The sequence below is a fragment of the Coregonus lavaretus genome (assembly GCF_964263955.1).
Source record: "Coregonus lavaretus genome assembly, contig: HAP1_SCAFFOLD_1982, whole genome shotgun sequence".
Lineage (NCBI taxonomy): Eukaryota > Metazoa > Chordata > Actinopteri > Salmoniformes > Salmonidae > Coregonus > Coregonus lavaretus.
Window position 1 is genome coordinate 1 of NW_028158367.1, and position 22,273 is coordinate 22,273.

At 53.5% G+C, this 22,273-nt stretch overlaps 1 protein-coding gene across 1 annotated transcript; it reads left to right on the plus strand.

Moving 5' to 3' along the window:
• Window positions 1-8,900: 8,900 nt before the first annotated feature.
• On the plus strand, window positions 8,901-21,997 carry LOC311124092 (CWF19-like protein 1; the record flags this gene model as incomplete). Its single annotated transcript, XM_084198305.1, has 3 exons — window positions 8,901-9,083; window positions 18,441-18,538; window positions 20,085-21,997. Coding segments are annotated over 3 exons (426 nt in total), but the record flags the coding sequence as incomplete, so codon positions are not given.
• Between the last annotated feature and the right edge of the window lie 276 nt (window positions 21,998-22,273).

Below are 22,273 nucleotides of genomic sequence, written 5' to 3' on the forward strand. Positions count from 1 at the left end.
GGGAGGGCAGAGCAGCCAGGACCAGGCCAGCTCCCCTGTAAACAGTCTGTCTCTCCCCTCTAGGGAGGCAGAACAGCCAGGACCAGGCCAGCTCCCCCTGTAACAGTCTGTCCCTCCTCTAGGGAGGCAGAGCAGCCAGGACCAGGCCAGCTCCGCCCCTGTAACAGTCTGTCCCTCCCCTCCTCTAGGGAGGCAGAGCAGCCAGGACCAGGCTCAGCTCCCCCCTGTAACAGTCTGTCCCTCCCCTCCTCTAGGAGGCAGAGCAGCCAGGACCAGGCCAGCTCCCCTGTAACAGTCTGTCCCTCCCCTCCTCTAGGGAGGCAGAGCAGCCAGGACCAGGCCAGCTCCCCTGTAACAGTCTGTCCCTCCTCTCTAGGAGGCAGAGCAGCCAGGACCAGGCCAGCTCCCCCTGTAACAGTCCTGTCCTCCCTCCTCTAGGAGGCAGAGCAGCAGGACCAGGCCAGCTCCCCCTGTAACAGTCTGTCCTCTCCTCCTCTAGGGAGGCAGAGGCAGCCAGGACCAGGCCAGTCTCCCCCTGTAACAGTCTGTCCCTCCGTCTAGGGGAGGCAGAGCAGCCAGGACCAGGCCAGCTCCCCCTGTAACAGTCTGTCCCTCCCCTCTAGGGAGGCAGAGCAGCCAGGACCAGGCCAGCTCCCCCTGTAACAGTCTGTCCTCTCCTCTAGGGAGGCAGAGCAGCCAGGACCAGGCCAGCTCCCCCTGTAACAGTCTGTCCCTCCCCTCCTCTAGGGAGGCAGAGCAGCCAGGACCAGGCCAGCTCCCCCTGTAACAGTCTGTCCTCCCCTCCTCTAGGGAGGCAGAGCAGCCAGGACCAGGCCAGCTCCCCCTGTAACAGTCTGTCCCTCCCCTCCTCTAGGGAGGCAGAGCAGCCAGGACCAGGCCAGCTCCCCCTGTAACAGTCTGTCCCTCCCCTCCTCTAGGGAGGCAGAGCAGCCAGGACCAGGCCAGCTCCCCCTGTAACAGTCTGTCCCTCCTCTAGGGAGGCAGAGCAGCCAGGACCAGGCCAGCTCCCCCTGTAACAGTCTGTCCCTCCTCTAGGGAGGCAGAGCAGCCAGGACCAGGCCAGCTCCCCCTGTAACAGTCTGTCCTCCCCTCCTCTAGGGAGGCAGAGCAGCCAGGACCAGGCCAGCTCCCCCTGTAACAGTCTGTCCCTCCCTCCTCTAGGGAGGCAGAGCAGCCAGGACCAGGCCAGCTCCCCCCTGTAACAGTCTGTCCTCCCCTCCTCTAGGGAGGCAGAGCAGCCAGGACCAGGCCAGCTCCCCCTGTAACAGTCTGTTCTCACCCTCCTCTAGGGAGGCAGAGCAGCCAGGACCAGGCCAGCTCCCCCTGTAACAGTCTGTCCCTCCCCTCCTCTAGGGAGGCAGAGCAGCCAGGACCAGGCCAGCTCCCCCTGTAACAGTCTGTCCCTCCCCTCCTCTAGGGAGGCAGAGCAGCCAGGACCAGGCCAGCTCCCCCTGTAACAGTCTGTCCCTCCCCTCCTCTAGGGAGGCAGAGCAGCCAGGACCAGGCCAGCTCCCCCTGTAACAGTCTGTCCCTCCCCTCCTCTAGGGAGGCAGAGCAGCCAGGACCAGGCCAGCTCCCCCTGTAACAGTCTGTCCCTCCCCTCCTCTAGGGAGGCAGAGCAGCCAGGACCAGGCCAGCTCCCCCCTGTAACAGTCTGTCCCTCCTCTAGGGAGGCAGAGCAGCCAGGACCAGGCCAGCTCCCCCTGTAACAGTCTGTCCCTCCCCTCCTCTAGGGAGGCAGAGCAGCCAGGACCAGGCCAGCTCCCCCTGTAACAGTCTGTCCCTCCCCTCCTCTAGGGAGGCAGAGCAGCCAGGACCAGGCCAGCTCCCCCTGTAACAGTCTGTCCTCTCCCTCCTCTAGGGAGGCAGAGCAGCCAGGACCAGGCCAGCTCCCCCTGTAACAGTCTGTCCCTCCCTCCTCTAGGGAGGCAGAGCAGCCAGGACCAGGCCAGCTCCCCCTGTAACAGTCTGTCTCCTCCCCTCCTCTAGGGAGGCAGAGCAGCCAGGACCAGGCCAGCTCCCCCCTGTAACAGTCTGTCCCTCCCCTCCTCTAGGGAGGCAGAGCAGCCAGGACCAGGCCAGCTCCCCCTGTAACAGTCTGTCCCTCCCCTCCTCTAGGGAGGCAGAGCAGCCAGGACCAGGCCAGCTCCCCCTGTAACAGTCTGTCCCTCCCCTCCTCTAGGGAGGCAGAGCAGCCAGGACCAGGCCAGCTCCCCCTGTAACAGTCTGTCCCTCCCCTCCTCTAGGGAGGCAGAGCAGCCAGGACCAGGCCAGCTCCCCCTGTAACAGTCTGTCCCTCCCCTCCTCTAGGGAGGCAGAGCAGCCAGGACCAGGCCAGCTCCCCCTGTAACAGTCTGTCCCCTCCCTCCTCTAGGGAGGCAGAGCAGCCAGGACCAGGCCAGCTCCCCCTGTAACAGTCTGTCCCTCCCCTCCTCTAGGGAGGCAGAGCAGCCAGGACCAGGCCAGCTCCCCCTGTAACAGTCTGTCCCTCCCCTCCTCTAGGGAGGCAGAGCAGCCAGGACCAGGCCAGCTCCCCCTGTAACAGTCTGTCCCTCCCCTCCTCTAGGGAGGCAGAGCAGCCAGGACCAGGCCAGCTCCCCCTGTAACAGTCTGTCCCTCCCCTCCTCTAGGGAGGCAGAGCAGCCAGGACCAGGCCAGCTCCCCCTGTAACAGTCTGTCCTCCCTCCTCTAGGGAGGCAGAGCAGCCAGGACCAGGCCAGCTCCCCCTGTAACAGTCTGTCCCTCCCCTCCTCTAGGGAGGCAGAGCAGCCAGGACCAGGCCAGCTCCCCCTGTAATAGTCTGTCCCTCCCCTCCTCTAGGGAGGCAGAGCAGCCAGGACCAGGCCAGCTCCCCCTGTAACAGTCTGTCTCTCCCCTCCTCTAGGGAGGCAGAGCAGCCAGGACCAGGCCAGCTCCCCCTGTAACAGTCTGTCTCTCCCCTCTAGGGAGGCAGAGCAGCCAGGACCAGGCCAGCTCCCCCTGTAACAGTCTGTTCCTCCCCTCCACTAGGGAGGCAGAGCAGCCAGGACCAGGCCAGCTCCCCCTGGAACAGTCTGTCCCTCCCCTCCTCTAGGGAGGCAGAGCAGCCAGGACCAGGCCAGCTCCCCCTGTAACAGTCTGTCCCTCCTCTAGGGAGGCAGAGCAGCCAGGACCAGGCCAGCTCCCCCTGTAACAGTCTGTCCCTCCCCTCCTCTAGGGAGGCAGAGCAGCCAGGACCAGGCCAGCTCCCCCTGTAACAGTCTGTCCCTCCCCTCCTCTAGGGAGGCAGAGCAGCCAGGACCAGGCCAGCTCCCCCTGTAACAGTCTGTCCCTCCCCTCCTCTAGGGAGGCAGAGCAGCCAGGACCAGGCCAGCTCCCCCTGTAACAGTCTGTCCCTCCTCTAGGGAGGCAGAGCAGCCAGGACCAGGCCAGCTCCCCCTGTAACAGTCTGTCCCTCCCCTCCTCTAGGGAGGCAGAGCAGCCAGGACCAGGCCAGCTCCCCCTGTAACAGTCTGTCCCTCCCCTCCTCTAGGGAGGCAGAGCAGCCAGGACCAGGCCAGCTCCCCCTGTAACAGTCTGTCCCTCCTCTAGGGAGGCAGAACAGCCAGGACCAGGCCAGCTCCCCCTGTAACAGTCTGTCCCTCCTCTAGGGAGGCAGAGCAGCCAGGACCAGGCCAGCTCCCCCTGTAACATTCTGTCTCTCCCCTCCTCTAGGGAGGCAGAGCAGCCAGGACCAGGCCAGCTCCCCCTGGAACAGTCTGTCCCTCCCCTCCTCTAGGGAGGCAGAGCAGCCAGGACCAGGCCAGCTCCCCCTGTAACAGTCTGTCCCTCCTCTAGGGAGGCAGAGCAGCCAGGACCAGGCCAGCTCCCCCTGTAACAGTCTGTCCCTCCCCTCCTCTAGGGAGGCAGAGCAGCCAGGACCAGGCCAGCTCCCCCTGTAACAGTCTGTCCCTCCCCTCCTCTAGGGAGGCAGAGCAGCCAGGACCAGGCCAGCTCCCCCTGTAACAGTCTGTCCCTCCTCTCCTCTCCTCTAGGGAGGCAGAGCAGCCAGGACCAGGCCAGCTCCCCCTGTAACAGTCTGTCCCTCCCCTCCTCTAGGGAGGCAGAGCAGCCAGGACCAGGCCAGCTCCCCCTGTAACAGTCTGTCCCTCCTCTAGGGAGGCAGAGCAGCCAGGACCAGGCCAGCTCCCCCTGGAACAGTCTGTCCCTCCCCTCCTCTAGGGAGGCAGAGCAGCCAGGACCAGGCCAGCTCCCCCTGTAACAGTCTGTCCCTCCTCTAGGGAGGCATAGCAGCCAGGACCAGGCCAGCTCCCCCTGTAACAGTCTGTCCCTCCCCTCCTCTAGGGAGGCAGAGCAGCCAGGACCAGGCCAGCTCCCCCTGTAACAGTCTGTCCCTCCCCTCCTCTAGGGAGGCAGAGCAGCCAGGACCAGGCCAGCTCCCCCTGTTACAGTCTGTCCCTCCCCTCCTCTAGGGAGGCAGAGCAGCCAGGACCAGGCCAGCTCCCCCTGTAACAGTCTGTCCCTCCCCTCCTCTAGGGAGGCAGAGCAGCCAGGACCAGGCCAGCTCCCCCTGTAACAGTCTGTTCCTCCTCTAGGGAGGCAGAGCAGCCAGGACCAGGCCAGCTCCCCCTGTAACAGTCTGTCTCTCCCCTCTAGGGAGGCAGAGCAGCCAGGACCAGGCCAGCTCCCCCTGTAACAGTCTGTCTCTCCCCTCTAGGGAGGCAGAGCAGCCAGGACCAGGCCAGCTCCCCCTGTAACAGTCTGTCCCTCCTCTAGGGAGGCAGAGCAGCCAGGACCAGGCCAGCTCCCCCTGTAACAGTCTGTCCCTCCCCTCCTCTAGGGAGGCAGAGCAGCCAGGACCAGGCCAGCTCCCCCTGTAACAGTCTGTCCCTCCCCTCCTCTAGGGAGGCAGAGCAGCCAGGACCAGGCCAGCTCCCCCTGTAACAGTCTGTCCCTCCCCTCCTCTAGGGAGGCAGAGCAGCCAGGACCAGGCCAGCTCCCCCTGTAAGTCTGTCCCTCCTCTAGGGAGGCAGAGCAGCCAGGACCAGGCCAGCTCCCCCTGTAACAGTCTGTCCCTCCTCTAGGGAGGCAGAGCAGCCAGGACCAGGCCAGCTTCCCCCTGTAACAGACTGTCCCTCCTCTAGGGAGGCAGAGCAGCCAGGACCAGGCCAGCTTCCCCCTGTAACAGTCTGTCCCTCCTCTAGGGAGGCAGAGCAGCCAGGACCAGGCCAGCTCCCCCTGTAACAGTCTGTCCCTCCTCTAGGGAGGCAGAGCAGCCAGGACCAGGCCAGCTCCCCCTGTAACAGTCTGTCTCTCCCCTCTAGGGAGGCAGAACAGCCAGGACCAGGCCAGCTCCCCCTGTAACAGTCTGTCCCTCCTCTAGGGAGGCAGAGCAGCCAGGACCAGGCCAGCTCCCCCTGTAACAGTCTGTCCCTCCCCTCCTCTAGGGAGGCAGAGCAGCCAGGACCAGGCCAGCTCCCCCTGTAACAGTCTGTCCCTCCCCTCCTCTAGGGAGGCAGAGCAGCCAGGACCAGGCCAGCTCCCCCTGTAACAGTCTGTCCCTCCCCTCCTCTAGGGAGGCAGAGCAGCCAGGACCAGGCCAGCTCCCCCTGTAACAGTCTGTCCCTCCCCTCCTCTAGGGAGGCAGAGCAGCCAGGACCAGGCCAGCTCCCCCTGTAACAGTCTGTCCCTCCCCTCCTCTAGGGAGGCAGAGCAGCCAGGACCAGGCCAGCTCCCCCTGTAACAGTCTGTCTCTCCCCTCTAGGGAGGCAGAGCAGCCAGGACCAGGCCAGCTCCCCCTGTAACAGTCTGTCCCTCCTCTAGGGAGGCAGAGCAGCCAGGACCAGGCCAGCTCCCCCTGTAACAGTCTGTCTCTCTCCTCTAGGGAGGCAGAGCAGCCAGGACCAGGCCAGCTCCCCCTGTAACATTCTGTCCCTCCCCTCCTCTAGGGAGGCAGAGCAGCCAGGACCAGGCCAGCTCCCCCTGTAACAGTCTGTCTCTCACCCTCCTCTAGGGAGGCAGAGCAGCCAGGACCAGGCCAGCTCCCCCTGTAACAGTCTGTCCCTCCCCTCCTCTAGGGAGGCAGAGCAGCCAGGACCAGGCCAGCTCCCCCTGTAACAGTCTGTCCCTCCCCTCCTCTAGAGAGGCAGAGCAGCCAGGACCAGGCCAGCTCCCCCTGTAACAGTCTGTCCCTCCCCTCCTCTAGGGAGGCAGAGCAGCCAGGACCAGGCCAGCTCCCCCTGTAACAGTCTGTACCTCCCCTCCTCTAGGGAGGCAGAGCAGCCAGGACCAGGCCAGCTCCCCCTGTAACAGTCTGTCTCTCCCCTCTAGGGAGCCAGAACAGCCAGGACCAGGCCAGCTCCCCCTGTAACAGTCTTTCCCTCCTCTAGGGAGGCAGAGCAGCCAGGACCAGGCCAGCTGCCCCTGTAACAGTCTGTCCCTCCTCTAGGGAGGCAGAGCAGCCAGGACCAGGCCAGCTCCCCCTGGAACAGACTGTCCCTCCCCTCCTCTAGGGAGGCAGAGCAGCCAGGACCAGGCCAGCTCCCCCTGTAACAGTCTGTCCCTCCTCTAGGGAGGCAGAGCAGCCAGGACCAGGCCAGCTCCCCCTGTAACAGTCTGTCCCTCCTCTAGGGAGGCAGAGCAGCCAGGACCAGGCCAGCTCCCCCTGGAACAGTCTGTCCCTCCTCTAGGGAGGTAGAGCAGCCAGGACCAGGCCAGCTCCCCCTGTAACAGTCTGTCCCTCCCCTCCTCTAGGGAGGCAGAGCAGCCAGGACCAGGCCAGCTCCCCCTGTAACAGTCTGTCTCTCCTCTAGGGAGGCAGAGCAGCCAGGACCAGGCCAGCTCCCCCTGTAACAGTCTGTCCCTCCCCTCCTCTAGGGAGGCAGAGCAGCCAGGACCAGGCCAGCTCCCCCTGTAACAGTCTGTCTCTCACCCTCCTCTAGGGAGGCAGAGCAGCCAGGACCAGGCCAGCTCCCCCTGTAACAGTCTGTCCCTCCCCTCCTCTAGGGAGGCAGAGCAGCCAGGACCAGGCCAGCTCCCCCTGTAACGGTCTGTCCCTCCCCTCCTCTAGGGAGGCAGAGCAGCCAGGACCAGGCCAGCTCCCCCTATAACAGTCTGTTCCTCCCCTCCACTAGGGAGGCAGAGCAGCCAGGACCAGGCCAGCTCCCCCTGTAACAGTCTGTCCCTCCCCTCCTCTAGGGAGGCAGAGCAGCCAGGACCAGGCCAGCTCCCCCTGTAACAGTCTGTCCCTCCCCTCCTCTAGGGAGGCAGAGCAGCCAGGACCAGGCCAGCTCCCCCTGTAACAGTCTGTCCCTCCTCTAGGGAGGCAGAGCAGCCAGGACCAGGCCAGCTCCCCCTGTAACAGTCTGTCCCTCCCCTCCTCTAGGGAGGCAGAGCAGCCAGGACCAGGCCAGCTCCCCCTGTAACAGTCTGTCCCTCCCCTCCTCTAGGGAGGCAGAGCAGACAGGACCAGGCCAGCTCCCCCTGTAATAGTCTGTCCCTCCCCTCCTCTAGGGAGGCAGAGCAGCCAGGACCAGGCCAGCTCCCCCTGTAACAGTCTGTCTCTCCCCTCCTCTAGGGAGGCAGAGCAGCCAGGACCAGGCCAGCTCCCCCTGTAACAGTCTGTCTCTCCCCTCTAGGGAGGCAGAGCAGCCAGGACCAGGCCAGCTCCCCCTGGAACAGTCTGTCCCTCCTCTAGGGAGGCAGAGCAGCCAGGACCAGGCCAGCTCCCCCTGTAACAGTCTGTCCCTCCCCTCCTCTAGGGAGGCAGAGCAGCCAGGACCAGGCCAGCTCCCCCTGTAACAGTCTGTCCCTCCCCTCCTCTAGGGAGGCAGAGCAGCCAGGACCAGGCCAGCTCCCCCTGTAACAGTCTGTCCCTCCTCTAGGGAGGCAGAGCAGCCAGGACCAGGCCAGCTCCCCCTGTAACAGTCTGTCCCTCCCCTCCCCTAGGGAGGCAGAGCAGCCAGGACCAGGCCAGCTCCCCCTGTAACAGTCTGTCCCTCCCCTCCTCTAGGGAGGCAGAGCAGCCAGGACCAGGCCAGCTCCCCCTGTAACAGTCTGTCCCTCCCCTCCTCTAGGGAGGCAGAGCAGCCAGGACCAGGCCAGCTCCCCCTGTAACAGTCTGTCCCTCCCCTCCTCTAGGGAGGCAGAGCAGCCAGGACCAGGCCAGCTCCCCCTGTAACAGTCTGTCCCTCCCCTCCTCTAGGGAGGCAGAGCAGCCAGGACCAGGCCAGCTCCCCCTGTAACAGTCTGTCCCTCCTCTAGGGAGGCAGAGCAGCCAGGACCAGGCCAGCTCCCCCTGTAACAGTCTGTCCCTCCTCTAGGGAGGCAGAGCAGCCAGGACCAGGCCAGCTCCCCCTGTAACAGTCTGTCCCTCCCCTCCTCTAGGGAGGCAGAGCAGCCAGGACCAGGCCAGCTCCCCCTGTAACAGTCTGTCCCTCCCCTCCTCTAGGGAGGCAGAGCAGCCAGGACCAGGCCAGCTCCCCCTGTAACAGTCTGTCCCTCCCCTCCTCTAGGGAGGCAGAGCAGCCAGGACCAGGCCAGCTCCCCCTGTAACAGTCTGTCCCTCCCCTCCTCCCTCCTCTAGGGAGGCAGAGCAGCCAGGACCAGGCCAGCTCCCCCTGTAACAGTCTGTCCCTCCCCTCCTCTAGGGAGGCAGAGCAGCCAGGACCAGGCCAGCTCCCCCTGTAACAGTCTGTCCCTCCCCTCCTCTAGGGAGGCAGAGCAGCCAGGACCAGGCCAGCTCCCCCCTGGAACAGTCTGTCCCTCCCCTCCTCTAGGGAGGCAGAGCAGCCAGGACCAGGCCAGCTCCCCCTGTAACAGTCTGTCCCTCCTCTAGGGAGGCAGAGCAGCCAGGACCAGGCCAGCTCCCCCTGTAACAGTCTGTCCCTCCCCTCCTCTAGGGAGGCAGAGCAGCCAGGACCAGGCCAGCTCCCCCTGTAACAGACTGTCCCTCCCCTCCCCAGGTAGTCCCAGTGCCAGAGGATAAGTGTACCACTGAAGATATTAAAGAAGCCTTCATGCTGCAGGCGCAAGAACAGAACATGGAACTGATGGAGATACCACAACATACTGACCTCCAACAGGTACACACAGAGACCTCCAACAGGTACACACAGAGACCTCCAACAGGTACACACAGAGACCTCCAACAGGTACACACAGAGACCTCCAACAGGTACACACAGAGACCTCCAACAGGTACACACAGAGACCTCCAACAGGTACACACAGAGATCTCCAACAGGTACACACAGAGACCTCCAACAGGTACACACAGAGACCTCCAACAGGTACACACAGAGACCTCCAACAGGAGACACTCCTGGGGTGTATTCATTACTGCACACTTTATCAAAGTGTTTTGCAACGGAAAACGTTTAGCAAAGAACTAGTTTCTTATTGGACAAGTTCAGGTAGGTCCCTCCCTGTTTCGGCCCATTTGCTTCCGTTTGGTACCTATGAAATACACCCACGTTGACTTGTTTATTAGCTAATAATTAGGGCTGTCAAATTATTTCAAAAATATATCCACTTCATCTCATGGTTTTCTGTAGTTAACTACGGTTAATCATTTTTAAAAATTATTGTTTGATTTTGACCCTAATTAAAGATGTTTCAATATAAAACACATATTTGGGTTGTAGGTATAATACATTTGGTTTATAGAACCGTAAGCTGATACTAGTGTAGCCGCAACTAAATGGCTACCTGCTATTAGTCACCGTTAGCGTCTTCACCATTGTCCGTGGCCTACACTATCCACCAGCCAGCTCTAGCTCTAGCCTGGACAATTCGTCGGCCAGTCTGCACAGCGTGCTATCGACCCAGCGTGCTATCGACCCAGAGCTTATTGGACTTTCTGCCGGAATCACTGGACCCTAGCGCCGGATCATCACAACCAGCTAGCTAGCTGCAACCTGTTGTTGGCTGATTACCATTACCATTGCCCTATAGCAAGCACCAGTTAGCCTTGAGCTAGCCTCAGGCCCAGCTCCCGGCTATCTACCTCTCTGTCAACCGGACGGGACCTCCTAGTGTTGACACTGAGCCCCGCCGATCCAACACGACTGGTTTGCCGACGAAATAGTCTGATGTGGTTTCATCAGGCTTCCAGTTGCGATGACCACGAAGATCCATCTGCCAGCCCCGGCCCGCTAGCACACGCAAACTACAACTGTGCTCCCTGCTAGCTGTGCTGAAGCACCAATTTGAACTGCTCTCGGACTCACATATTGCTGTTCACTGGACCTTATGATCACTCAGCTGCACAGCTGATGCCTGCTGGACTGTTCCTTTACACGGTACCCTGTCCTGTTTATTCTGTTTAGTCTTAGCCCAAACGTTATCGCTATTTCCAGTTGTTGTCTTAGCTCTCTCTAATAACACCTGTGATTGCTTTATGCCTCTCTCCCATGTCAATTATGCCTTGCCTATTGCTGTTTGGGTTAGTTCTTATTATACAATTTCACTGTAGAACCCCTAGTCCCTCTCAAACTGCCTCAAATAGTTCCTTTGTTCCTCCCCCCATACACGCCGAGACCGGCTCAATCGGTGCCTCCAATGACGCTATCTCTTTCATTGTTACCCAACGCTTAGGGTTACCTGAACTGTACTCATATCCTTCCATATCCTTTTCTGTACATAATGCCCTGAATCTTTTCTACAACGCCCGGAGAACTGCCCCCTTTATTCTATGTACCCAACGCACTAGAAGACCAGTTCTTAAAGCCTTTAGTCGTATCCTTATTCTAGTCCTCCTCTGTTCCTCTGGTGATGTAGAGGCTAACCCAGGCCCTGCAGCCCCCAGTATCACTCCTACTCCCCAGGAACTATCATTTGTTGACTTCTGTAACCGTAAAAGTCTTGGTTTTCTGCACATAAATATCAGAAGCCTCCTTCCTAAGTTTGAGTTATTCACTGCGTTAGCACACTCTGCCAACCCTGATGTTCTAGCAGTGTCTGAATCCTGGCTTAGGAAGGTCACCAAAAATTCTGAAATTTCCATCCCCAACTATAACATTTTCCGTCTAGATAGAACTGCCAAAGGGGGTGGAGTTGCAATCTACTGTAGAGATAGCCTGCAGAGCTCTATCATACTATCCAGGTCTGTGCCCAAACAGTTTGAGCTTCTACTTCTAAAAATCCACCTTTCCAGAAATAAATCTCTCACTGTTGCCGCTTGCTACAGACCCCCCTCAGCTCCCAGCTGTGCCCTGGACACCATATGTGAATTGATTGCCCCCCATCTATCCTCAGAGTTCGTACTGCTTGGTGACCTAAATTGGGATATGCTTAACACCCCGGCCGTCCTACAATCTAAACTAGATGCCCTCAATCTCACACAAATTATCAACGAACCTACCAGGTACAACCCTAAATCCGTAAACATGGGTACCCTCATAGATATCATCCTGACTAACTTACCCTCTAAATACACCTCCGCTGTCTTCAACCAGGATCTCAGCGATCACTGCCTTATTGCCTGCGTCCGTAACGGGTCCGCGGTCAAACGACCACCCCTCATCACTGTCAAACGCTCCCAAAAACACTTCAGCGAGCAGGCCTTCCTAATTGACCTGGCCCAGGTATCCTGGATGGATATTGACCTCATTCCGTCAGTAGAGGATGCCTGGTTGTTCTTTAAAAGTAATTTCTTCTCAATCTTAAATAGACATGCCCCATTCAAAAAATACAGAACTAAGAACAGATATAGCCCCTGGTTCTCCTCAGACTTGACTGCCCTTGACCAGCACAAAAACATCCTGTGGCGTACTGCATTAGCATCAAATAGCCCCCGCGATATGCAACTTTTCAGGGAAGTTAGGAACCAATATACACAAGCAGTTAGGAAAGCAAAGGCTAACTTTTTCAAACAGAAATTTGCATCCTGTAGCACTAACTCCAAAAAGTTTTGGGACACTGTAAAGTCCATGGAGAATAAGAGCACTTCCTCCCAGCTGCCCACTGCACTGAGGCTAGGAAACACTATCACCACCGATAAATCTACAATAATCGAGAATTTCAACAAGCATTTTGCTACGGCTGGCCATGCTTTCCACCTGGCTACCACTACCCCGGCCACCAGCTCTGCACCCTCCGCTGCAACTTACCCATGCCCCCCCCCCGCTTCTCCTTCACACAAATCCAGACAGCTGATGTTCTAAAAGAGCTGCAAAATCTGGACTCCTACAAATCATCTGGGCTAGACAATCTGGACCCTTTCTTTCTAAAACTAGCCGCCGAAATTGTCGCAACCCCTATTACTAGCCTGTTCAACCTCTCTTTCGTAACGTCTGAGATCCCCAGAGATTGGAAAGCTGCCGCGGTCATCCCCCTCTTCAAAGGGGGTGACACTCTAGATCCAAACTGTTACAGACCCATATCCATCCTGCCCTGCCTTTCAAAAGTTTTTGAAAGCCAAGTCAACAAACAGATCACCGACCATTTCGAATCCCACCGTACCTTCTCCGCTATGCAATCCGGTTTCCGAGCTGGTCATGGGTGCACTTCAGCCACGCTCAAGGTCCTAAATGATATTATAACCGCGATCGATAATAGACAGTACTGTGCAGCCGTCTTCATCGACCTGGCCAAGGCTTTCGACTCTGTCAACCACCGCATTCTTATTGGCAGACTAAATAGCCTTGGTTTCTCAAATGACTGCCTCGCCTGGTTCACAAACTACTTCTCAGATAGAGTTCAATGTGTCAAATCGGAGGGCCTGTTGTCTGGACCTATGGCAGTCTCTATGGGGGTGCCACAGGGTTCAATTCTTGGGCCGACTCTTTTCTCTGTGTATATCAATGACGTCGCTCTTGCTGCTGGTGACTCTCAGATCCACCTCTACGCAGACGACACCATTTTGTATACATCTGGCCCTTCATTGGACACTGTGTTAACAAACCTCCAAACGAGCTTCAATGCCATACAACACTCCTTCAGTAGCCTCCAACTGCTCTTAAACACTAGTAAAACTAAATGCATGCTCTTCAACCGAACGCTGCTTGCACCCGCCCACCCGACTAGAATCACTACTCTCGACGGGTCTGACCTAGAGTATGTGGACAACTACAAATATCTAGGTGTCTGGTTAGACTGTAAACTCTCCTTCCAGACTCACATTAAGAATCTCCAATCCAAAGTTAAATCTAGAATCGGTTTCCTATTTCGCAACAAAGCCTCCTTCACTCATGCTGCCAAACATGCCCTCGTAAAACTGACTATCCTACCGATCCTTGACTTCGGCGATGTCATTTACAAAATAGCCTCCAACACTCTACTCAGCAAATTGGATGTAGTCTATCACAGTGCCATCCGTTTTGTCTCCAAAGCCCCATACACTACCCACCACTGTGACCTGTACGCTCTTGTTGGCTGGTCCTCACTACATATTCGTCGCCAAACCCACTGGCTCCAGGCCATCTATAAATCACTGCTAGGCAAATCCCCGCCTTATCTTAGCTCATTGGTCACCATAGCAACCCCCACCCGTAGTCTGCGCTCCAGCGGGTATATCTCACTGGTCATCCCCAAAGCCAACACCTCCTTTGGCCGCAATTCCTTCCAGTTCTCTGCTGCCAATGACTGGAACAAATTGCAAAAATCTCTGAAGCTGGAGACACTTATCTCCCTCACTAACTTTAAGCATCAGTTGTCAGAGCACCTTACCGATCACTGCACCTGTACACAGCCCATCTGAAATTAGCCCGCCCAACTACCTCATCCCTATATTATTTATTTTGCTCATTTGCACCCCAGTATCTCTATTTGCACATCATCTCTTGCACATCTATCATTCCAGTGTTAATACTAATTGTAATTATTTTGCACTATAGCCTATTTATTGCCTTACCTCCATAACTTGCTACATTTGCACACACTATATATATATATATTTCTGTTGTATTTTTGACTTTGTTTTGTTTTACCCCATATGTAACTCTGTGTTGTTGTTTTTATCACACTGCTTTGCTTTATCTTGGCCAGGTCGCAGTTGTAAATGAGAACTTGTTCTCAACTGGTTTACCTGGTTAAATAAAGGTGAAATAAAATAAAAAAATAAAAAAGTATATAGATTGCTATCGCTATAGATATACACTACTAGTAAAAAGTTTGGACTCAAATCAAATCACATTTTATTTGCCACACGCGCCGAATACAACAGGTGTAGACATTACAGTGAAATGCTTACTTACATTATTCAAGGGTTTTTCTTTATTTTTACTATTTTCTACATTGTAGAATAATAGTGAAGACATCGAAACTATGAAATAACATGTGGAATCATGTTGTAACCAAAAAAGTGTTAAATAAATCAACATTTATTTTATATTTGAGATACTTCAAATAGCCACCCTTTGCCTTGATGACAGCTTTGCACACTCTTGGCATTCTCTCAACCAGCTTCATGAGGAATGCTTTTCCAACAGTCTTGAAGGAGTTCCCACATATGCTGAGCACTTGTTGGCTGCTTTTCCTTCACTCTGCGGTCCAACTCATCCCAAACCATCTCAATTGGGTTTAGGTCAGGGGATTGTGGAGGCCAGGTCTTCTGATGCAGCACTCCATCACTCTCCTTCTTGGTAAAATAGCCCTTCCACAGCCTGGAGGTGTGTTGGGTCATTGTCCTGTTGAAAAACAAATGATAGTCCCACTAAGCCCAAACCAGATGGGATGGCGTATCGCTGCAGAATGCTGTGGTAGCCATGCTGGTTAAGTGTGCCTTGAATTCTAAATAAATCACAGACAGTGTCACCAGCAAAGCACCCCCACACCATAACACCTCCTCCTCCATGCTTTATGGTGGGAACTACACATGCGGAGATCATCCGTTCACCCACACCGTGTCTCACAAAGACACGGCAGTTGGAACCAAAAATCTCCAATTTGGACACCAGACCAAAGGACACATTTCCACCGGTCTAATGTCCATTGCTCGTGTTTCTTGGCCCAAGCAAGTCTCTTCTTATTATTGGTGTCCTTTAGTAGTGGTTTCTTTGCAGCTTTTCGACCATGAAGGCCTGATTCACACAGTCCCCTCTGAATAGTTGATGTTGAGATGTGTCTGTGACTTGAACTCTGTGAAGCATTTATTTGGGCTGCAATTTCTGAGGCTGGTAACTCTAATGAACTCTGGGTCTTCCATTCGTGTGGCGGACCTCATGAGAGCCAGTTTCATCATAGCGCTTGATGGTTTTTGCGACTGCACTTGAAGAAACTTTCAAAGTTCTTGAAATGTTCCATATTGACTGACCCTTCATGTCTTAAAGTAATGATGGACTGTTGTTTCTCTTTGCTTATTTGAGCTGTTATTGCCATAATATGGAATTGGTCTTTTATCAAATAGGGCTATCTTCTGTATACCCCCCCCCCCCCCCCCCCTACCTTGTCACAACACAACTGATTGGCTCCAACGCATTAAGGAGGAAAGAAATTCCACAAATTAACTTTAAAGAAGGCACACCTGTTAATTGAAATGCATTCCAGGTGACTACCTCATGAAGCTGGTTGAGAGAATGCCAAGAGTGTGCAAAGCTGTCATCAAGGCAAAGGGTGGCTATTTGAAGAATCTCAAATATAAAATATATTTTGATTTATTTAACACTTTTTTGGTTACAACATGATTCCATATGTGTTATTTCATAGTTCTGATGTCTTCACTATTATTCTATAATGTAGAAAATAGTAAAAATAAAGGAAAACACTTGATTGAGTCTCAACTTTTGACTGGTAGTGTTTAGATATATACACAGTGCAATTGGAAAGTATTCAGACCCCTTGACCTCTTCCACATTTAGTTACGTTACAGCCTTTATTCTAAAATGGATTAAATTGTTTTTTTTCCTTATCAATCTACACACGATGCCCCATAATGACAAAGCAAAAACAGGTTTTTAGAAATATTCGCACATTTATAAAAAAAAAAAAACTGATATCACATTTACATAAGTATTCAGACCCTTTACTCAGTACTTTGTTGAAGCACCTTTTGCAGCGATTACAGCCTCGAGTCTTCTTGGGTATGACGCTACAAGCTTGGCACACCTGTATTTGGGGAGTTTCTCCCATTCTTCTCTGCAGATCCTCTCAAGCTCTGTCAGGTTGGATGGGGAGCGTCGCTGCACATCTATTTTCAGGTCTCTCCAGAGATGTTCGATCAGGTTCAAGTCCGGGCTCTGGCTGGGCCGCTCAAGGACATTCAGAGACTTGTCCCGAAGCCACTCCTGAATTGTCTTGGCCCCACAGCATGATGCTGCCACCACCATGCTTCACCGTAGGGATGGTTTCATCAGACAGGAGAATCTGGTTTCTCATGGTCTGACAGTCCTTTAAGTGCCTTTTGGCAAACTCCAAGCGGGCTATCATGTGCCTTTCACTGAGGAGTGGCTTCCATCTGGCCACTCTACAATAAAGGCCTGGTTTGGTGGAATGCTGCAGAGATGGTTGTCCTTCTGGAAGGTTCTCCCATCTCCACAGAGGAACTCTGGAGCTCTGTCAGAGTGACCATAGGGTTCTTGGTCACCTCCCTGACCAAGGCCCTTCTCCCCCGATTGCTCAGTTTGGCCGGGCGGCCAGCTCTAGGAATAGTCTTGTTGGTTCCAAACTTCTTCCATTTAAGAATGATGGAGGCCACTGTGTTGAAGGGCTCTATGGTATTAATGGAGGCCACTGTGTTGAAGGCCACTATGGTATTAATGGAGGCCACTGTGTTGAAGGCCACTATGGTATTAATGGAGGCCACTGTGTTGAAGGCCACTATGGTATTAATGGAGGCCACTGTGTTGAAGGGCACTATGGTATTAATGGAGGCCACTGTGTTGAAGGGCACTATGGTATTAATGGAGGCTACTGTGTTGAAGGCCACTATGGTATTAATGGAGGCCACTGTGTTGAAGGCCACTATGGTATTAATGGAGGCCACTGTGTTGAAGGGCACTATGGTATTAATGGAGGCCACTGTGTTGAAGGCCACTATGGTATTAATGGAGGCCACTGTGTTGAAGGCCACTATGGTATTAATGGAGGCCACTGTGTTGAAGGGCTCTATGGTATTAATGGAGGCCACTGTGTTGAAGGCCACTATGGTATTAATGGAGGCCACTGTGTTGAAGGCCACTATGGTATTAATGGAGGCTGTGTTGAAGGCCACTATGGTATTAATGGAGGCCACTGTGTTGAAGGGCACTATGGTATTAATGGAGGCCACTGTGTTGAAAGCCACTATGGTATTAATGGAGGCCACTGTGTTGAAGGGCTCTATGGTATTAATGGAGGCCACTGTGTTGAAGGCCACTATGGTATTAATGGAGGCCACTGTGTTGAAGGCCACTATGGTATTAATGGAGGCCACTGTGTTGAAGGCCACTATGGTATTAATGGAGGCTACTGTGTTGAAGGCCACTATGGTATTAATGGAGGCCACTGTGTTGAATGCCACTATGGTATTAATGGAGGCCACTGTGTTGAAGGCCACTATGGTATTAATGGAGGCCACTGTGTTGAAGGCCACTATGGTATTAATGGAGGCCACTATGGTATTAATGGAGGCCACTGTGTTGAAGGCCACTATGGTATTAATGGAGGCTACTGTGTTGAAGGCCACTATGGTATTAATGGAGGCCACTGTGTTGAAGGCCACTATGGTATTAATGGAGGCCACTGTGTTGAAGGCCACTATGGTATTAATGGAGGCCACTGTGTTGAAGGGCTCTATGGTATTAATGGAGGCCACTGTGTTGAAGGCCACTATGGTATTAATGGAGGCCACTGTGTTGAAGGCCACTATGGTATTAATGGAGGCCACTGTGTTGAAGGGCACTATGGTATTAATGGAGGCCACTGTGTTGAAGGGCACTATGGTAGACGGCATCCAAAGGGTTAAGAGCTGCAGCTGACTGAATAATCTGCTTTCTACTGCTTAGAGAAGGCATGATCTGTTCTGTAGAAAAAGGCCACTTAAAATCTTAGCTTCTTAACCAGCTATATGTTTCTTAAACGTCACATCCGTATCAATGCAAATGCCTAAGTATTTATAAGCGGGAACACATTCTATTGGAGAACCACCTAATGTGTGAACATGTAATTCATCTGAAACGTTCTTACAAGAGTTTAAAAACATGTATTTCGTTTTTAGCTTATGATAGTAATGCTAGTTGGGTAACAATGCTAGTTGGTAACAATGCTAGTTGGTAACAATGCTAGTTGATAATGCTTGAAACTAACACTGATAGGTGATGATAATGCTAGGAGCTGAAACTGTTTGTGGTCCTCTGTAGCTCAGTTGGTACAGCATGGCGTTTGCAACGCCAGGATAGTGAGTTCGATTCCCGGGACCATCCAGACGTAAAATGTATGCACACATGACTCTAAGTCGCTTTGACATATTTTATGATAATGCTTGGTTATGATAGAAGGTAATCATTTGTTTGTGTTTGTATCAGATTGCTCCTCCAGGGACACCGTACTTCTACATAGAGCTGGACTCTGGAGAGAAACTCTTCTACCGCATTCTGAAAAACTTCCCTCTGCAGTTTGGCAGGTACACACACACACACACACACACACACACACACACACACACACACTCACACACACACACACATCATGTGTGATATCACCTAGAAACTAGTGATGTGCATCTTTCAAGGATAAACCTATGTGTTATGGTCTTGTAGCCCATTCCAGCCTTGTGTAGGTCTACAATCTTGTCCCTGACATCCTTGGAGAGCTCTTTGGTCTTGGCCATGGTGGAGAGTTTGGAGTCTGATTGATTGATTGCTTCTGTGGACAGGTGTCTTTTATACAGGTAACAAACTGAGATTAGGAGCACTCCCTTTACGAGTGTGCTCCTAATCTCAGCTCGTTACCTGTATAAAAGACACCTGGGAGCCTGAAATCTTTCTGATTGACAGGGGGTCAAATACTTACTTCCCTCATTAAAATGCAAATCAATTTATAACATTTTTGACATGCGTTTTTCTGGATTTTTGTGTTATTCTGTCTCTCACTGTTCAAATAAACCTACCATTAAAAGTATAGACTGATCATTTCTTTGTCAATGGGCAAACGTACAAAATCAGCAGGGGATCAAATACTTTTTTCCCTCACTGTAGATCAATGACTGTCAACACAGTTACATGCAGTTCCACACTGCAGTTGTCACAAAAGATGAGAGGTGTTTTCAGAAGGTAGAAATAATGTAATATGCAGAAACAGAAATAGTGAACCAGGGTTCTGTAACGTCTCAACCTATTTCCTGAACCAGGGTTCTGTAACGTCTCAACCTATTTCCTGAACCAGCGTTCTGTAACGTCTCAACCTATTTCCTGAACCAGGGTTCTGTAACGTCTCAACCTATTTCCTGAACCAGCGTTCTGTAACGTCTCAACCTATTTCCTGAACCAGCGCTCTGTAACGTCTCAACCTATTTCCTGAACCAGCGTTCTGTAACGTCTCAACCTATTTCCTGAACCAGCGTTCTGTAACGTCTCAACCTATTTCCTGAACCAGGGTTCTGTAACGTCTCAACCTATTTCCTGAACCAGCGTTCTGTAACGTCTCAACCTATTTCCTGAACCAGGGTTCTGTAACGTCTCAACCTATTTCCTGAACCAGGGTTCTGTAACGTCTCAACCTATTTCCTGAACCAGCGTTCTGTAACGTCTCAACCTATTTCCTGAACCAGGGTTCTGTAACGTCTCAACCTATTTCCTGAACCAGCGTTCTGTAACGTCTCAACCTATTTCCTGACCGACGCATGCTACATTTGGATCTGTTAGGGGTCTTAAACATTTGATTCGGGGACCGATGCGTATCGGTGAATCATTGCATCACTACTAAAAACAGTTACTAACGTGTGTCTTTCTCTCTGTGTGTGTGTGTGTGTGTCTGTGTGTGGTGTGTGTGTGTGTGTGTGTGTGTGTGTGTGTGTGTCTGTGTGTGGTGTGTGTGTGGTGTGTGTGTGGTGTGTGTGTGTGTGTGTGTGTGTCTGTGTGTGTGTGGTGTGTGTGTGTGTGTGTGTGTGTGTGTCTGTGTGTGGTGTGTGTGTCTGTGTGTGTGTGTGTGTGTGTGTGTGTGTGGTGTAGGGAGGTGTTGGCCAGCGAGGCGGTACTGAACGTCCCGGAGAGGGCAGACTGGAGAGCGTGTAAACAGAGCCGAGAGGAGGAGGACAGTCTGAGCAAACAACTACGAGACGACTTCCAACCATACGACTTCGCCCTGGAAGACTGAGCACCCCCCCACACACGTTCCCATCCAGTAGGGGTGTCCCGTTGGGCACGGGGACTTCTGGAATAACAGAACCAGTCCTATAGGCTATGCTGCCTGGTAGGCCTATGGCTCCAGTAAATCTGATCTGAAAAAACCAATTTCAGGCTATTCCGTTAAAACAACTAGAGTAATCAAAATTCAAATCTTAATTGGCGTATTTCAAAAACGGTCCTTTTATGAGGCGCAGTGAGGGAACTAGTTCTGTACGATGGCGATTGGTGGGGTCGATAAACCAGGAGGATCCTCCATCGTTCAAATCTCCAGTTTGGGAACATTTTTGGGCTTTCAAGTAAATTACAACGGTGATGGACGTAGTTGTGGATAAAACATTAACAGGATACCGCTGCTGCACAGCGAGAATAGCTGCTGCCAAAAACCTCCAACATGTTGACACGTTTACGCAGACATCACCCCAGGAAACCGTAGCGTGACGGAAACACCAAGAAATCACACGACATCCTCTCCCCTCTGAATTCAAACCGGGCCAAAGAAATCCAGAGCGATAGGTAGGCTATGTTTTATATGTTTTACAGTCTTTGGTTGATAGCCGCGGATATGAGGCCGTTCTCGGGGGTTGAGAATAGGGGGTTTCAGCACCTCGTCAGATTGCTCGAGCAACGTTACGAACTTCCCTTTTTCAACGGGTAGTACCCACTTTATATGCCACATACGACTGGGATAAATCTACTTGAACGTCCCTCCAGCTGGTGATTACTAAGTGGGAAACTATCACTGTGAGGGCCCGCCTCTCCCACATTCTGACCTCCCCTACTAAGGACATGGCCTCTATAGCAGTAGTTTCCCCGCCTCTCCCACATTCTGACCTCCCCTACTAAGGACATGGCCTCTATAGCAGTAGTTTCCCCGCCTCTCCCACATTCTGACCTCCCCTACTAAGGACATGGCCTCTATAGCAGTAGTTTCCCCACCTCTCCCACATTCTGACCTCGCCTACTAAGGACATGGCCTCTATAGCAGTAGTTTCCCCGCCTCTCCCACATTCTGACCTCCCCTACTAAGGACATGGCCTCTATAGCAGTAGTTTCCCCACCTCTCCCACATTCTGACCTCCCCTACTAAGGACATGGCCTCTATAGCAGTAGTTTCCCCACCTCTCCCACATTCTGACCTCCCCTACTAAGGACATGGCCTCTATAGCAGTAGTTTCCCCGCCTCTCCCACATTCTGACCTCCCCTACTAAGGACATGGCCTCTATAGCAGTAGTTTCCCCGCCTCTCCCACATTCTGACCTCCCCTACTAAGGACATGGCCTCTATAGCAGTAGTTTCCCCACCTCTCCCACATTCTGACCTCCCCTACTAAGGACATGGCCTCTATAGCAGTAGTTTCCCCGCCTCTCCCACATTCTGACCTCCCCTACTAAGGACATGGCCTCTATAGCAGTAGTTTCCCCGCCTCTCCCACATTCTGACCTCCCCTACTAAGGACATGGCCTCTATAGCAGTAGTTTCCCCACCTCTCCCACATTCTGACCTCCCCTACTAAGGACATGGCCTCTATAGCAGTAGTTTCCCCGCCTCTCCCACATTCTGACCTCCCCTACTAAGGACATGGCCTCTATAGCAGTAGTTTCCCCGCCTCTCCCACATTCTGACCTCCCCTACTAAGGACATGGCCTCTATAGCAGTAGTTTCCCCGCCTCTCCCACATTCTGACCTCCCCTACTAAGGACATGGCCTCTATAGCAGTAGTTTCCCCGCCTCTCCCACATTCGGACCTCCCCTACTAAGGACATGGCCTCTATAGCAGTAGTTTCCCCGCCTCTCCCACATTCTGACCTCCCCTACTAAGGACATGGCCTCTATAGCAGTAGTTTCCCCACCTCTCCCACATTCTGACCTCCCCTACTAAGGACATGGCCTCTATAGCAGTAGTTTCCCCACCTCTCCCACATTCTGACCTCCCCTACTAAGGACATGGCCTCTATAGCAGTAGTTTCCCCGCCTCTCCCACATTCTGACCTCCCCTACTAAGGACATGGCC